Source organism: Helianthus annuus, chromosome 9 (assembly GCF_002127325.2).
Source record: "Helianthus annuus cultivar XRQ/B chromosome 9, HanXRQr2.0-SUNRISE, whole genome shotgun sequence".
Classification (NCBI taxonomy): Eukaryota; Viridiplantae; Streptophyta; class Magnoliopsida; order Asterales; family Asteraceae; genus Helianthus; species Helianthus annuus.
The window spans coordinates 177,736,679-177,754,364 of NC_035441.2; the positions used below are offsets into that span (position 1 = coordinate 177,736,679).

The following is a 17,686-nucleotide window of genomic DNA, read 5'->3' on the forward strand; positions in this document are numbered from 1 at the left end:
GTGGGTCATTGATCAACTTAGTTATTAAAACTAAAACACTATAAAGAAGCAACATATTTATGCATATATGTGTTGTAATCTTGGCTTTGGGGGTTTTCAAATAAAAAATGGTTATGTATATGGTTGTTGTAACCTTGCCTTTGGGGGTTTTTCAAAAAGAAAAAATGATTTTTTTACTTTTAACCCAAAACTTTATATTTTTTGCAATCTATCCTCACAACTTTTTTTACTTTCAACTTTGGTCCTTTATAGTTTTCATTTTCCGCAAATTTTTCGCTTTATGCTTCGTTCTAAATTTTGTGACTTAACATATCGTAACGTGCGTCTTTGGTTTAACGTTTTTACGTTTCGTTCTAAATTTTACGAGTTAACACGACTCAGCGTGCGTGTGTGGGTGAACGTTTTTACATCGTCTATTTTCCCTGTTTGACAGGTTCAACATAACGTGCGGGTCCTAAATTGACTTAGTTATAACTAAAGAATCATCGCCGCAAATGCGGCGGGTCGTAATTCTAGTTATTATTATTTTACTTTTAAAGTTAGGTGTGTTGTGACTTAAGTGGGTTTGTTGGATTTCTTAAGTGGGTTGACTATAAATTTATAATAAGACTTGTGTGGGCTTTTTATTCAAGTGACCTAACGAATGATCTCACCTTAGCTTGAACTTGGATATAAATGTAAACAAGCTAATTTACCTCGAGCTGATTTCAAGCGAGTTTTTACGCTAATTTCAAGGAAATCTTGAACCAAGACCAATTCTAGTAAACACATCTATCAACGATTATTACATGAACCATTATAATTGAAACATGTATTTGATTTCATTTATGAACTCTAGTAAATATAATTATGAATGAAAATACTCTAAATCCTTTTAAAGATGGTTAATATGTAATGCCCTAAACAAATATAAAACAAGCTTAGAGTGTTAATTAACTATACAAATGAAGAATTGAGGGTTAAGACTTAAGGGTAGCTAAGGGAAATAGAGAAGAATTAGAGTATTATATCCAAGGGTTGTAAATTTCTCAAGATACACACCAAACCTTCCAAAATTTATTTGGAGTTTTATCACCTATAAAATACATATAAAAATACTTATAAACAATGAATTTCAGATATAAGGTTACCACACTTCCTAAATCGAAAAGCCTCATTTTACCTCATCCTGACCAGACTATGTTGTATTAATCGAGCCCACGCTGACTTCAAAGTTTAATTTCTTTTAAGCGTTCCTTCACAAAACCATACCGTCAGCTGCGACCTAGCCAAGGCCGTCTTTGAGGGGGTGCGGGGTGGGCGACGGCACGGGGCCCAAACCCTTCGGGGGCCCAAATCTTTTTAATTTTGTATAGAATTTACGTTGTATAAGCTAGAATATATATATATACTAAATCGAAAGATGACACAAACAAGTTCTTGTCGGGGTGGTTATTGCCTTGCTTAGACAACAAGGAGACGCTGGTTCTAATCCCGACGTCTCTAAATTCTCTATTTTAGCTTCATTTTTAGTTTTTTTTAGCTGTATATGACATTTAATGCCTAATTTTGTCTACATATTTTCCTTTAAATTAATAAATTAGTAACTACGCTTAGCTAAAAGTAATTATTTAAATTCATATAAATTTTAGTGATTAAATAATTGATGAGTTTATAATACATAAAAATTTGTGAATAGAACCCAAAATTTTTATCTCGTACAAAACCAAAATTTTTTTTTATTATTTTCAAAGACGGCCCTGGACCTAATGATGATTTTGTCAATCTAAATGCTCATATCCCTATCAAAAACTATAAAGAAAAAGTAAAGTGAAACTCAACAAGCGCGTAGATACCATCGAGCCAGTGGGACCGTTACAAACGCGGTTAGTGGGTCCCATCTTCCTTTTCGTCCACATCCTCTTCTCTTCTTGTTTCTGTTTGCCAACCACTGAATTGTTGTTGTATCGTCGTCACTGTTCTCTGCAATCGTTAGGTCAAAACAAATAAATACCGTCTCCCCTGACGTCATCACTCATTTTGTTTATGGTGCTGATCACCAACAGCGGTTCCACCTCCCAAAGTACCAGTCGTACGAAGAAGAATTATGTCTCAGAAGAAGCCATCGCCATCGCCTCCGCCGGAGCAACCGTCGTCGTCTTCGTCTTCCGATGACACTCGCCGTCGTAAACGTCCTTCTTTCAGAAAGTAAGTCGGTTATTTTGCTTTTTACTTTTTTTTTAATTGTGTTTTATTTCGCTCTTTTTATCTAAGGTTAACGTAACTAGGTTAATTGATTGGAGCAAAATTAGAATTAGGGATCAGGAAGTTACTGGTTAGTGATTGATGCACATAATTTGAATTTAAGAGTTACTAGTGTTAATTCATGTGTTACGGACTAACTTTTTTTATTTTCATAAGGAAATAAATGTGTTCATGAAAACTTATCAAATGCGGTCTGTTCGTGTTCATTCATTAAAGTAAACGTGTTCGTTTGTGTTCTTTCCTTAATTTTAGGTAAGGAACACAAACGCATGTTCATGAACACAAACCTGAAAAAAAAAAAAAGTTTTTCCAAGGTTGTGAATGTGAACGGTGAACCCGAAGTTGTTAAAAGGTATGTAACATACAATTTACTAATACTTATTAAACATTTAATCACTAGGAATTTTTAAGTATTTAAATAAAATATAAGATTTAAAACCCCTAATGAACTGTCGAACATAACTAAACATAAACGAACACATTACTGAACGTTCACGAACATAAATGAACGGACTTTATTTCTTGTTCGTGTTCGTTCATTTATTAAACCAACGAACTTCCAGCCGAACAGTTCACGAACTGTTCGCTGAACGTTCGGTTCGTTTGCAGCCCTAATGACAATTGATAGATTAACTTTCTTGTTAGTTTGTTAAGTGTTAAGTGTGATGAACTAATTTTGTGTTTTCCATTTTTTTTTCAATTTAAGGGAAGGTTATGTTGGTTGAAATTTTAGGTGAATATAGGAGTAATAAATGTTGCTTGTTTAGTTGCATTGGGTTGGGTTGTTGTTCTTACCTTTCTGTTTTTTGATATACAGTGTGGTGCTTGAGGTCATGAATTTCAGAAAGTTCAACAAGTACGTGGAGCCGATTCTGGAGACCTTGGTTCGCAAAGTTGTATGTGAAAGCTTTGTTTTATATATTATTATATCCTTATCGTGTTTGTGTGGATGGTGCTTGGTTGTTACATGGTCTAGAACATTGGATTAATGGTCGCTTTCCTCAAGGCCGTTCCAACGTTTTTGTAGACCCTAAGCGGATTAGAAGTGGAGGCCCTGTTGCATAACGTACAGAGATTAATAGAAAAATTAGCAGCTAAAGTTAACCTACGTTGAGTAATTAGCCCTAATTTTGCTCATAAATTCTCCTCCAAACCCGGCGGACCCGACGCCATGAGTGATTACCGTTAGTTATAGACTTATAGGCTTATAGCTGATAACCTAGAAAATCGAAAAAATAGGTTGCGATGGGAAGTGGGAACGATGACTGCGGCTCAATTTTAGGGATTTTAGGCGCTAATTCGCTGAATTCGGATGAGGTCGAGTGGTCGATTGTTGCTATATACTGTAGTTATGTCTATGGTTTAATTTCGAAACTGGGTCTTGAATGTGGGCCTTTTTTCCTAAACAATTTTTATATGTGCAACTTTATTGAAAAAACATGGTTTTGCTTTTATTTGGGTCTGATACATGTACTATATATAAAACTTTACTAAAAATTGGAGGCCCTTGATTTTTGGTGGCCCTAGGCCCGTGCCTAGATTGGTATGCCTAACGGGCTGGCCCTGGCTTTCCTCATTCAATCTAACGGCCGTAAGATTAATATATGAAAAAGAAGATCATTTGACGGTGTGATTGCTTAAAAGTTAAAAGAATGAAATGTGGTTTGAGCTAGTCAGCTAGAACTTAAACTTTAGTTTTGTGCTTACTTTGAGATCAGCATGGATGCTTTTTAAATCGTTTTGCACCCTTATAGTGTATAATGAATACTCTCTAAATAGTAAATAGTAAATAGTAAATATATTACTGTTAAAGCATTTGTAGTTGTGGATTTTATTTTGTAAACTCAAATGCTGTATTAGATTTGGAATGTCGACTTTCATTTAAATGTAGTTCATCTGTATTTAGGCCCCTACAACTATAAACTTGTGATTTGGACATTACATAGATACAACGTTGACAAGATGTTGATATGATACTTTTTTTGTGGATAAATCCATTGCAACCACCAAACTTACCATTTGTTTATCCTTTTTGAGTTTTTGTTGATATAGGCGTAGTTATGAAGAGAGATATAATGACCAGTTTTATGGTAACTCTGGTGGTTGCTGTTCAATTCAATTGGCCTTTTTACTTTATATTTTCTTTACTTTTAACGAGTTACCTTTAACGTTTTCTGACAATCACTGTATTCTTTCTAGTAGTATTCTTGACGATATTGTGTGTGTAGGTGAAAGAGGAAGTTGAATCAGCAATGGAAAAACATATAGCTTCCATGAACTGGTATGGTGTATGATTTCTTATTTTGGGACAATTTAAATATATATCCATCTAAATTTTAAAATCTCATATATACCGTTCCAAATCTCATAATATCATATTTACACACTCAATAGCAAACAAAACAAAACTGGTTCCTTATAGCGGCGAGTTCATTAAGTAAACGAAGGGAACATTATGTGTTGGGAACTTGAGATGATTAATGATGTTTTTGTTATTCGTTTATTTACTGAATCAGACTGTTATGAGTAAATATGGCTTTACATAGGGATTATAAATACAAAGAGGACTCTTCTGTACCAAGAAGGCTGCAGTTACAGTTTCTAAGCGGTCTATCTTTGCCGGTTTTTACCGGTACTCGTATCGAAGGAGGAGACTGCAATACACTAAAAGTAGCTTTGATTGATGCTTGTACCGGAAAAACAGTTTCATGTGGAATTGAATCATCAGCAAGGGTGGAAATAGTGGTTCTCGAAGGAGACTTCGATAGCAATGATGATAATAATTGGACGCTTGAAGAGTTCACTAATAATATTGTTAGAGAGAGACAAGGGAAAAAAAATCTTCTTACCGGAAATGCATTTTTGAACCTGAGCGGAGGAATTGGTCTTGTCGGGGACATTTCGTTCACCGATAATTCCAGCTGGACTAGGAGCCGCAAGTTCAGGTTGGGAGCACAGGTTTTAGATAAATGTGACGGAGACAGAGTAAGAGAAGCAAAATCAGAATCATTTGTCGTCAGGGATCATCGTGGCGAATGTGAGTTTGTGTTGTATTTTCTTATTTGTTATTTATTCACAAGTAAACGCACTGATTTTTTTTCTTTTTCTGGTTTCTAGTGTACAAAAAGCATCATCCACCGTATTTGTCTGATGAGGTATGGAGACTTGAAAAGATTGGGAAAGATGGAGCTTTCCATAAGCGGCTGAATAAGGAAAAGATCAAGACGGTTAAAGATTTCTTGGCATTTTCCTACGTGGACCCCACAAGGCTTCGAAATGTAAGACGTCTCTTCCCTTCTTTTTTCTATTTTTTTGGGTGAAACAAGATATAGATAATGAGATCAAGAAATCCCCATTGGTCATACACTTGAGTTGGAATAACTACAAAAACCAATAACATAATTGCAACATAAGTTTTGCAACATAGTGAATATAAATAATAAGGGGCAATTTCATATATACTCCTACAAACTTGCAAAATATCATATATACCCTTACAAAGTAGTTGAAACTAGAATTACGACCCGCCGCAATGCGGCAGGGATTCTTTAGTTATAACTAAGTTGATTTAGGACACGCACGTTATGTTGAACCTGTCAAACGGGAAAAAATAGACGATGTAAAAATGTTCACCCACACACGCACATTGCGTCGTGTTAACTCGCAAAATTTAGAATGAAACGTAAAAACGCTAAACCAAAGACGCACGTTGCGATGTGTTAAGTCACAAAATTTAGAACGAAGCATAAAGCGAAAAATTTGCGGAAAATGAAAACTATAAAGGACCAAAGTTGAAAGTAAAAAAAGTTGTGAGAATAGATTGCAAAAGATAAAAAGTTTTGTGTTAAAAGTAAAAAAAAAAAAAAACAAATAGTTTTGGGTTAAAAGTAATATATGAAATACTTTTGGGTGAAAAGTAAAAATATCAATTTTTTTTTTTTTTTTTGTAAAACCCCCAAAGCCAAGGTTACAACAACCATATGCATAACCATTTTTTCTTTGGAAAACCCCCAAAGCCAAGATTACAACACATAAGTAAAAAAAATCAAAGTGGTTAGATCGCAAAAGATGGAAACTTTTGAATTAGAAGTAAAAAAATCAAAATTAATCAAAGGGGTTAAATTACCAAAGATTAAAACTTTAGACTTAAATTGTCAAAGATTAAAACTTAAGGGTTAAAAAGGAAACACAGATTAAAAATTTTAAACTTAAATTGTCAAAGAATAAAACTTTAGGGTAAATTGTTAAAGATTAAAACTTTAGGGTTAAAAAGGAAACAAAGATTAGAAGTTTAAACTTAAATTGTCAAACATTAAGACTTTAGGGTTGAAAAGGAAAATTTCCATTTTTTTTGAAAGACTCCCAAAGCTTACATTACAACACATATATGCATAGTTGGGTTGCTTCTTTATAGTGTTTAATATCATACATACCCAATTCATTAAACCAATTTAATAAATGACAATTTTACCCTTATTTTTCTAAAACTTTGAAATCTCATATAAGACCTTTAACTTCAAATATTATAGAGTTAACTGCCATTTTCATCCCTATGGTTTGTCCAATTATGCCAGTCCAGGCCAAATTTCAAATTTGTACCATTTCCGTCCCGACATTCTTGAAACATGCTATTTCAGTCCAAAAAGTTAACGTCCGTTAATTTTGTCTGTTTAATGAGGGGTAGAAAGGTCATTATACATTTTTATTTGAGTTACCGGCCATTAAAACAATGACCTTTGTATCCCTTATTAAACATACAAATTAGGGGACATTGACTTTTTGGACCGAAGTAGCACGTTTCAAAAATGTCAGGGACGAAAATGGGACAAAACTGAAATTTGGCCTGGACTCGCATAATTTGACAAACCACAGGGACGAAAATGGTAGTTAACTCTATATTATATTTACTCATTTTTAGCATAATTTAATTAGCTTGAATATTATATATGGAGTATATTACTGATTATGGGTAAAAATAAAAATGCGTAAAAATAAATTTAAGCTAAAAATGTGTTATACAAAAATATGAAGTTAAAAGATAAGCATATATGAAAACTTGAAGTTAAAAAAACAAGGGTAAAATGATCATTTATTAGATTGTTTTTTTATAAATTGGGTATATTTGATATTTTAACTACTTTGTAAGGGCATATATGATATTTTTAGTTTTGGTTGGGTATATGTGAATCCAAATAATAATCCTAAAAAGACGAAAGTGTGGGTGGTTCCACTTCAACACAATCTGACCTGTTTTTAACTTGCTTAAGAAGTGACCCGTTACCAACCCAAAAATATAACCACGTGTACTGAAACTGTTTATAATGGGCACTTCAGATCCTTGGGTCGGGTATGTCAACTAAAATGTGGGAAGCCGTAGTGGAGCATGCTAGGAGATGTATGGTTGATGATAAGAAGTTGTATCTGTACTGTCCTTCATCTCGCAACAGAGACGGTGTTGTTTTTAATGTTGTGGGCCAGGTCCTCGGTGTTCTTTCAGACTGCAAATACATCGTCGCTGACAACCTCGCAGATTTCGAAAGGGTGAGTTACATCAAATTTACATTCATCTCATTCTGCCTATAACAATAAAATACAAAGTACAAGACAACAGTCAAGAAATTAGTTAATTTCAGTTGAGTAAAATGCCATTTCCGTCCCTGAGGTTTGGCCAGTTTTGCGACTTTTGTCTAAAGGTTTGTTTTTCCGCATCTGGATCCAAAAGGTTTGAAATCTTGCCATTTTCATCCGGCTTGTTAACTCCATCCATTTTTCTCCGTTAAGTCAGGGCATTTCCGTCTTTTTTGTTTACTTAAAGGGCAATTCGGTTTTTTTCACTTTTTGTACAAGCATTTAGTATAATGTACAAGTATTCAAAAGACCGAATTGCCCTTTAAGTTAACAAAAAATACGAAAATACCCCTGACTTAACGAAGAAAAATGGATGGAGTTACTGAGCCTGATGAAAATGGCAAGATTTCAAATCTTTTGGATAAAAAACAAACTTTTGGACGAAACTCACGAAACTGGTCAAACCTCAGGGACGAAAATGGCATTTTACTCTCAGTTATCTTTAAGTAGCCACTTTCCTTTTATATAGATATCTTTCTCGTTTTTATATAGATCACTAACTTACACTATTGTACACGGAATTGCATATCCAGGATGAAGCACATAAACTGGTGACATCCGCCTTTCAACATCAAGAATCGATCATTTCTTATGATGATGAAGCGTCTCTTAGATCAGGTACCTGCTCTATTTCTGAAGATTTATACCCTTCAGATCACCAAATCATAACACGAGATCCCCAAGGCAGCAAAATAAGAACATCCCATAAAAAAGGCCGTTTCGATTACCCACAGATGAGTGCACTATCTCCAGATGTTAATGTTATGTCAACTATCTTTCCTTTGAGAGATGTTGATAGCTTAGATGAATACGGGTTAAGTAGCATGGAAACTGATGAGCTTAGGTTTGATCATGATCAGCCGTTGAACTTGGCCGACGAAACCTTGATTTGTGACTCTGAGTCGCTAAAGGGTCGTGATGATGAGGATATACGATATTTTGGAACGTCGTCTTCTTCACAGGTGGATTTGCAGCGTGCGGTTGATGGGTTTTTGTTTCCCCATTCGGCCATTGGTAAAGCTCAAAGGCGGTGGAAGATCGTGTCTAGTGTCCTTAAATGGCTCTCTCTTATGTTAGAGATACGTGAGAGAGATATCATGAAGTGCATGAACCCAGGATGAAAACTTGGGTTGTGTAACTTCTGCTGCCCGATTTAAACATTGTGTGCAGTTTTAGATGGTAAAATGTTTGAAACCTTGTCGTTGAGATGTGCATAAAAACTAGTAGTTTTGTAAGACGAGTTGTAGGGGTGCCTATGTATTTTACTCGTGAGTAAAAGGTAAATAAAGTTTGCACCGTTTCATGATTAGCAGAACCGGAGCTCGGACTGATATGTATTGGGTTCAGGTTGTGTGGTTGAGATGGGTTCATGGTTAGAGAACCTGAGCTTGACTATCTTCTATCTGGTTCATGTTTTCTTTGGTCTGATTAACAGGAAACCGAGCTCGACTAATTTTTATTGGGATCGATCGTTCGAATCTTTGTTTCGGGCACAGCTTGTTGTGTTGAGCATATGTAGCAGAAACCACATCTTGATATACCGTTTGCTCAAATAAATTATGGCGTAAAGTTACACCTTATAACAAAGGCATGATGTCTTGCAATGAACTCTTTAATGAATAAAAAAATCTGTCTTTTGGTGTCAATTTGGTTGATCATAAGTCATATATTAATGTTCCTTATAAAGAGATGTAACCTTGTGATGTTATAAATAATGGTAAAAGATCAAATACAAATAAAGTTAACGTATAAAACGTACGAACTGAAGGAAAAGACAAAAAAACGCGGTGACATTTTTGTAGTTATCAGTAACTGTCAAAATTACTCTACAAATGATCCTGTAGAGTAATTTTGTAAAATGTTCTTGTAGGGTAATTATCAAAATTACTCTACAAGTGTATCATGATAAGGGATGTGGTGTGAAATACTGCACTTCAATCTTGTTAACTTAATAATCAATTTTAAAAAGGGTGATGGTATCTACACATCCTCTAAAATTTTTGTACATCCTTCAATAGAAACCATATAGGCCAATACGCTTCCCATAGGGTTTGAAGCATTAAATGCGACACCAATAGGAAGCGTATTGGGCAATACGGTTCCTATTGGTACAGTATTCTCTGACGCGCACGCAGTTCAAAACTATACAGGTCTGAAAAGTGACCCAATAGGAAGCGTATTGCCCAATACGATTCCCATAAGTTTATAGGAAGCGTATAGGGCAATACACTTCCCATAGGGCTTGGGTTGGTAAACGTATTAAATCAATAGGAAACGTATTGGGCAATACGATTCCTATTGGTATAATAGGAAGCGTATGGAGCAATATGGTTCCCCTAGAGCCAAAGTATAGGAAGCGTATGGGGCAATATGGTTCCCCTGTTCCCCTAATCTGAATCCTTTTTATAAAAATGTGTCAAAAAACATTTATACATTATTTGTATAACTTAAATTCTTTTCATTTTAAATTTGCAGATATGGCGTCTGAGATGGATGGCGCGGGAGATTTCGATCCATGGGCCGGTGACGATTGTTCGCGATATCCATATATGATATACCCTTCCCAAAAGTATGAAGCGAAACGGTTCAATAAACTTAGGGAGATGAAGGTGGGTGCATGAGAGGGATACATTGGGATTCGTTAGAGACATGTGGGGTGGCGGACACTGTTCGACAGGTTATCGGGCAGGATAGCCTGTGGGATCGTTTATTTCGAATAGGAGCCGCACCATCTTATCGTCCATTGATGGTGGAGTTTCTCTCCACATTCCGCTATAGACCTCGACCGGATGATCAGTCGAACTCGGATTTTGATGATCCGAACTTGCCGGACCCATCACCCGAGATCACATTCCGTCTGTTCGGCGAGGTATTTGAGATGTCGCTTCGTCAATTTGTCGTCGCCACCGGATTTTACACAGACGAGGAGTTTGTCTAGGCCGTGTATACCACGGCTATCGATCGTATGCCCAAGGATGAGTTGATTGCCTGGTGGCCCACCATCGGTGAAGGTCCATACACCAAGGCGGAGGAGGTCCGATCCTCGGAGATTCGCGACCCAGCCCCTCCCGTCCATGCAGGTATATTATCTTATTTTTATTTCATTTATCTACGAACAATTTAATGTTATGTAATGGGTATTTTATTGAAATTCGTATAGCCTTACGACCCGTCCTATACTCAGCCCGACCTTTCCTTGCCACATTTTCCTCGGTCCGACCAGACCATGCCGCTCTTTCCTTTGTCCGACCTTTCCATGCAGGTATGTTATTTTGTTTTATTTCATTTTCTACGAACAATTTTAATGTTATGTAATGAGAATTTTGTTTGAATTTTTTATAGGCTTCAGGCACGTCCTATACAGTATACACGGCACAGCCCGTCACCCTCTACTAGGCGTGGCCCGGACTTTACAGAGGAGGAGCTCGCTGAGTCTGACGAGGAGTCTGGCGAGTATTGATGATGATAGTGGTTTTTATTATCATATTATGTAGTACTGTACGAACAATTGAATTTAATTTTAAGTATTTGTAATAGTTGTTTAATTTGGATATGTTTAATTTGTTTGGATTGCTTAATTTCACTACGTCTTTTATAAAATTTATAACAAAAAAACTAACATCATTTTATAACAAAAAAACAACTTAATTAATGTTTAAAAAAATAAAGTTCAAAAAGTAACTAATATGCTATTCTTGAAAAAAAAAAAATTAAAGTAACAAAAAAACAACTTAATTAATGTTTAAAACAATATGCTATTCTTGAAAAAAATATTCCTCTAAGGAACGTATGGCCCTATATGATTCCTCTTGTCTTTTGAAAAAAAAAAATCATTAAGGGAGCGTATGGCCCTATACACTTCCTTTTAGCTGACCATCTTTTGAAAAGATTGGTACACATATAGGAAGTGTATTGCTTAATACGCTTGGACCCCGAGGAACTGTATTGTCCTATACGCTTCCTCTGATCCCCTAATCATTAGCTGACCATCTTCTGAAAAGTTTGTACTTCAAGTACAAATATAGGAAGTGTATTGCTCAATACGCTTGGACCCAGAGGAACCGTATTGCCCTATATGCTTCCTATAAGGTTCAAGAGATGTGCAAATAACCAAGGAGGTTGTGTGAATAACCAAGCCCTTTAAAAATCTTTCATTTTGATTAAAAAAAGGTTACAACCCTTTTAATCTTTATTGATAATCAATTTTATAAATCTTTCATTTTGATTAAGAAAAGGTTACGGCCCTTTTAATCTTTATTGATAATCAATTTTATAAATCTTTCATTTTGATTAAGAAAAGGTTACAACCCTTTTAATCTTTATTGATAATCAATTTTATAAATCTTTCATTTTGATTAAAAAAAGGTTACGGCCTTTTTAATCTTTATTGATAATCAAAATCTTTCATTTTGATTAAAAAAAGGTTACGGCCCTTTTAATCTTTTTAACGTTGTTAGTTCATAAACTCTTTTCTATTTTATATTATTAAGAAATATTATAAATATTGAATTATTAATAAATGATGATGGTCAAGTTTGTCTTATGTAGCTCTGGGCGGTTCAGTGGTGGCGGAGCGACGGTACCCGTGGTGGTGGTGATGAGCCGACGGTATCATATGATGATGTTTGCGTCATATCACTTTTGTGAAGATATTATTTGCTTTGTAGATTAGCGTGACTTTATAAATAACGTTTAAAAACTCGTAGTAGTGGTTGCATGATGAAACTGCAAGGAAGTTTCCTCTAACAGCCTTTAACTCTCTAAGACAGACAAAAATGAGTTAAATTACCTATAACTTTCTAGAACAAAAATTATATAATTTTAATATATTTTTTAAAATAATATATTTAAATATTGAAGAAAGTAACTACGAATAAGGTATATATGCGGCAGGAATTCAGTCGGTATTGGGTCGGTTTGTCATGATACCGGCACTCGCTATAGCAACCAAAAGATAAAAAAAAGTGAAGTCTTGATATGCCTAAAAGAACATCGACACATGTTTTACATCGATGTAAAACCATAAAAACGAATATTGTTACCGATGTTGTTCAGTCGGAATCGATTCGACTCGTGAGAGTACCAACACTTATTGCCTACGATGCTCAAAAAACACTCTACTTAGATGCAATTTTGTTGTCAAAAAAATTAATACCAGTGCCGGTGTGTCAAGAAAAGAACTAAAAACAGTTGCGTACTCGGTTTTTGTTAAGTCAACAAACGTAATTTATTAGATGAGAATTAAATTGAATAAAAGCAACAACGTTAAAAGTCTATATTAGTATGACTGGTATAATTCAAATTTAAGGAAAAAAAAATATCACCGTTAATCAAACATTCTCATACTCATTTCAAATTGAACCATATATTATTTAAAAAAATGAGACGTGGATGCATTAAAGAAATTAAAAGAACACTTGGTTGGCTTTAAGGGCAGTGAAATTATGAAGATAGAGTAGTAAGAGCATTCACATCCAATCCACTAAAAATATACATACATTCCACTAAAAACAACTCCTATATCAATATATTTCCACTAAAAACAAATACTTTTTCTCTCTCCTTTTCAATATATATTACATTTTCTCTCTCCTCCACTCACAACCACTTTCAATACATATTAAAAAAGTATAGGGGTGAACAGTGTCCCCCCAAATATACAGATGAACAGTAACATTTTCTCTCTCCTCCACTCACAACCACTTTTTATACTTCTTATATTTTAAAAACCCCCTACACAGATTTTGATGGTTTGGATGAGAATGCTCTAAGTGAAAAAATATTTATCTGTCGCATTCACTATTCAACAAAGTTTTCTTTTGATAGTTTTATAATATAATATAATATAAATATAAATTATAAATATAAATTATAAATATAAATTATAAATATAAATTATAAATATAAATTTATAAATATAAATATAAATTACAATTACAAGTATAAATATAAATTATAAATATAAATATAATCATGAAAAAGTGTGTCAAATCTTAAGCAATAAAACTTAACTGCTCAAAATGTGAAATTATAATGCCACATGTAGCCAAGAATTTGTGAAACAACTTGTCAAGGTATCTTGGTGGTGGGATAAGGCTTATGACCATTAGGTCATGGGTTCGATTCCCACAAAGGAGGTTTTTCCCAGATTTATTGGGTTTCCTCCTGAATTGGTGTATAGGCATTATATTGCCTAGTGGAGATGGATATGATCGGGTGGTTCTGCTGGTAGCACGATGATACTCCAGTGGTCCGTCAGTGATCCAAATTTGCCGTTCAAAAAAAAAAAAATAATAATAATAACAACAACAATAATAATAATAATAACGCTATTACATATTTACATGTAATGGATAAAAAGTTTAAACTTTTGTAGGTAGTCATTTAGTTATTCACGAAATCAAACACTTATAATTTTCATGAATAAATAAATGATAATAACAATAACAAACGTCGTGACCCAAATTAACAACACGTATACAAACATCTGCGAAACGTGAAGAGAAAGTTATTGAATCTACGACTTCAACAACATTTTTATCTTATTGGCGAGTTGGAAATGTACGGAAATTATTTTAGCCAGCAAAAAAAAAAAAGGTAGGATTATAGAGATGGAAAAAAAAAAAAAAACCTATAATATTTTAGTTGTTTTAAAGATAAATGCAGTATTTGAGTATTTCTTTGTGCACCGTAGCTTTTAGTGTATTCTTTTATATCGGTACTCCATATAAAAAATAATTCAAAACTATATAAATGCATTAAAAGAGTTCTTAATATTATATAGAGTTAATTACATAGTTAGTCCATGTGGTTTGCACAAAGTAACATACTTAGGTACTAATAGTTTAAAATCACATTCTGTGGTATTAACTTTTCATTTTGTAACGTTTGGAGGTATTAACGTTATTTGTAGGTTTAAAATCACATTCTATTAGTACCTAAATATGTTATTTTGTGCAAACCACAGAGACTAACTATGTTAACACCCTAGAAGTTAATAACTCTAAACATTACAAAATGAAAAGTTAATTATCAAAGTTTGCAAAAAAAAAAAAATTACGACGTGAAAATAATTTTGTTATATTCTAGAAAGTGATTTTAAACTATTAATACCGTAGTGTTATGTTATGAAAGTTTGTGTTATATTATGAAATGTCTCGTGGTTTATAAAAATATAAATTTTGTATCGTTATCAATCATAAAGTGATAATTATTTAAATTTCAAGAGAATTTCTGCTAATACAGATACTTAATTTGTAGACACTGTCGTTTAAAGAATGCTAAACAGAAAAACAATATAAGATAGTGAAACGAATTTATAATTAGAAAAAGGAATTTGAATGTTCGTATTGTTTTATTTCGTTATAAATTCTAAACTCTCCATTTAAAAACTTTTAGTTGCTCGAAGTGGAGAGAAAATAAGAAAAAAAAAACATTAAGAGAGGAAATATGAGTATTTTTTTAGAAAACTTATACATAGGTAGTGTTTGGTATGTAATAATGGGAGGTGGAATAGAATGAGCTATTGTGAGAGAATGAAAAAAAATGTGTTTGGTTAGTTAAGGTAATGGAATCATCCATTACATAAGTCATTTCATTCCTTCAAATTCATTCCATCCACTCCCCCTGTTTTTCTTCATTCCATTCCCTATCTCACCCTACGTCACAAACACCGCCCACCGCCACTACCACTGCCACCCATCGCAGCCACCGCCACTAGCCGCCACCGATCACCGCCACCACCCATCATCGTTTTAATTCATTCATTCTTTCTTAGACTAGAGGGTATGGTGAGGCCCATCCCCGTGAGGATGGGCCGTCACGTAGGCGCCACATCACCGGCTCATGGAGGATGGGCCTCCTTCACTTTTGAGAGGGGTGGAGGATGGGGCCCCACATAATTTATAAAAACAATTAAAATATATAATTTATTTGATTATTTAGAGAGAGAAAGGGAGAGAGATGAGAGATAAAGAAGAGAGAGAGAGATCAAGGTCCGTCGTCTTCGTCTGTGGGAAGTCGGATTCGCCGGGACGGAAGAAGGGGGCGGTGTGGGGGATCGGCGTCGGGCCTCGCCGGGCCTAAGCCGGCCCCCATACCGCTTAGTCTTACCTACCAAACAACACAAGGCGATTTAATTCATTCCTTTTTTTTTCTTACCTACTAAACAACACAAGGTAATGATTTATTCCTTTCCTGCATGGTAACCAAACAAGACTATGGAATGTAATGATCCATTTTATTCCTTTGTCCATTCCATTAGCTCGTCCATTCTATTCCCTTATCTATTCCATTACGCCATACCAAACAGATCTCTAGATAAAACTCAAATTTCATCCGAAATAGAATGAATAGTATATCCTAGCTACAACTTTCAATTTTCTAACAATGGTATTGTTATCATAATAACCTAACATACTATATTCTACCGTATAAGAATTTGTATAATTACCGTATACAGAATTAAAGCCGCCAGGTTCATCCGACATGCCGACCAATTTTCCCATGAAAGCTACCTATGAGTCTGTGACCACCTCATCTAGATATCCATTCAAAATACGGAATTTTTTATATCCAACGTAGCATATTTATGTTTGACTTGACAAAATCACCAATTTGCTAAATAGGGTCAACACATATATCATCATAGGAATATTTTTCTTTTTCTTTTCAAAATTAACCATGATATCCAGTACAATTAGCATCCAGAACATATTTAATGACTATTGTAATCAGCTTTGAGTATAGTTTACTATCTTAAACAAAAAACAAGTTTGTCTCAAAATTGATAAAAAGATCTACTCTATTTTCATGGCCGGCCCTGGGGTGGGCGGGGAGGACCACCGGTCAGGGCCCAATATTTTGATAGACACATTTTTTTTAATAAAAAAAACCGATATGTATATGTAAAATAGGATACATCCATACAAACACCAACATAGCCCCTTTACAAAACTATTTTTATGGTTTAGATTATGTATTAACTTCTTTGGCATTAGGTTTAGACCTTTAGTGAGCCCAATACCCAATTTCGTTAAGGGCTAAAGGCACATTTTTTCGAGCTAAAAAATGATACACGAATTCTTAGGGCCAGCCCAGTTTATTTTATATCAAAAATGATTAAAAAAAGATCCACATAGAACACTTACATGTGTTCTTAGTTATGCACTATAATACAAATCAAATCACAATTGTAACATTTTAAGCTATGGGACACCACATTTTTTTTAACGGTAAATTTGGATCACTGACGGACCACTGGAGTATCATCGTGCCACCAGCAGAATATGGGACACCACAATTTGGGTTAGTGAACCTAGTCGGTAAAGTATGGTATGAGCTAATTTTGAACCGGTGGAAGGAATCCATCTTTCATATCCCTTCCATCCATTAGTTTTTTCTCCTTCACATGACACGTCAACTTTTCCATCCCTTTTCACTTCGTCCTTAACCATCCATAAACCTTGAAAACGAAACGATCTCATCCCTCCCATCCAGGTACAATAACTAAATATAATGTACAAGTAGTAGTCGAATGAGCTTTGGGAAGTAAGTGTTGCACGATATGAGTATTGGGCGGTACCAAGGCATGCGCGTGATGTTTCCAACCATATTGTCCCATATTCCATCTTGCGCTGCATAATACCGCATGCATTTTGTTAGCCTAATGAAACAAGTTTTATACTTCTATCCATGTTTATGAGTCACATATAGTTTTATACTTCTATCCATGTTTATGAGTCACATATTGTTTTCACGGGTAAACCTTTTATTGTATCGATATATTGTTGTTGTAAAGCAAGTAATATTAAAT

General features: G+C 34.6%; 2 protein-coding genes across 2 annotated transcripts; both read left to right on the forward strand.

The window, feature by feature from the left end:
* The first annotated feature begins 1,847 nt into the window (after nt 1-1,847).
* On the forward strand, nt 1,848-9,181 carry LOC110879780 (calmodulin-binding protein 60 A). The gene is made up of 7 exons (XM_022128307.2): nt 1,848-2,187; nt 3,062-3,140; nt 4,473-4,525; nt 4,791-5,281; nt 5,362-5,522; nt 7,579-7,785; nt 8,406-9,181. The coding sequence occupies exons 1-7, from the start codon at nt 2,087-2,089 to the stop codon at nt 8,991-8,993; spliced, it is 1,680 nt and encodes a 559-aa protein (XP_021983999.1). The 5' UTR covers nt 1,848-2,086; the 3' UTR covers nt 8,994-9,181.
* Nucleotides 9,182-9,758: 577 nt separating this feature from the next.
* On the forward strand, nt 9,759-11,372 carry LOC110875021. Its single transcript, XM_022123292.2, has 3 exons — nt 9,759-10,952; nt 11,033-11,134; nt 11,215-11,372. Exons 1-3 carry the CDS (start codon nt 10,838-10,840, stop codon nt 11,364-11,366), a joined length of 369 nt encoding a protein of 122 aa, XP_021978984.1. The 5' UTR covers nt 9,759-10,837; the 3' UTR covers nt 11,367-11,372.
* The last annotated feature ends 6,314 nt before the right edge of the window (nt 11,373-17,686 follow it).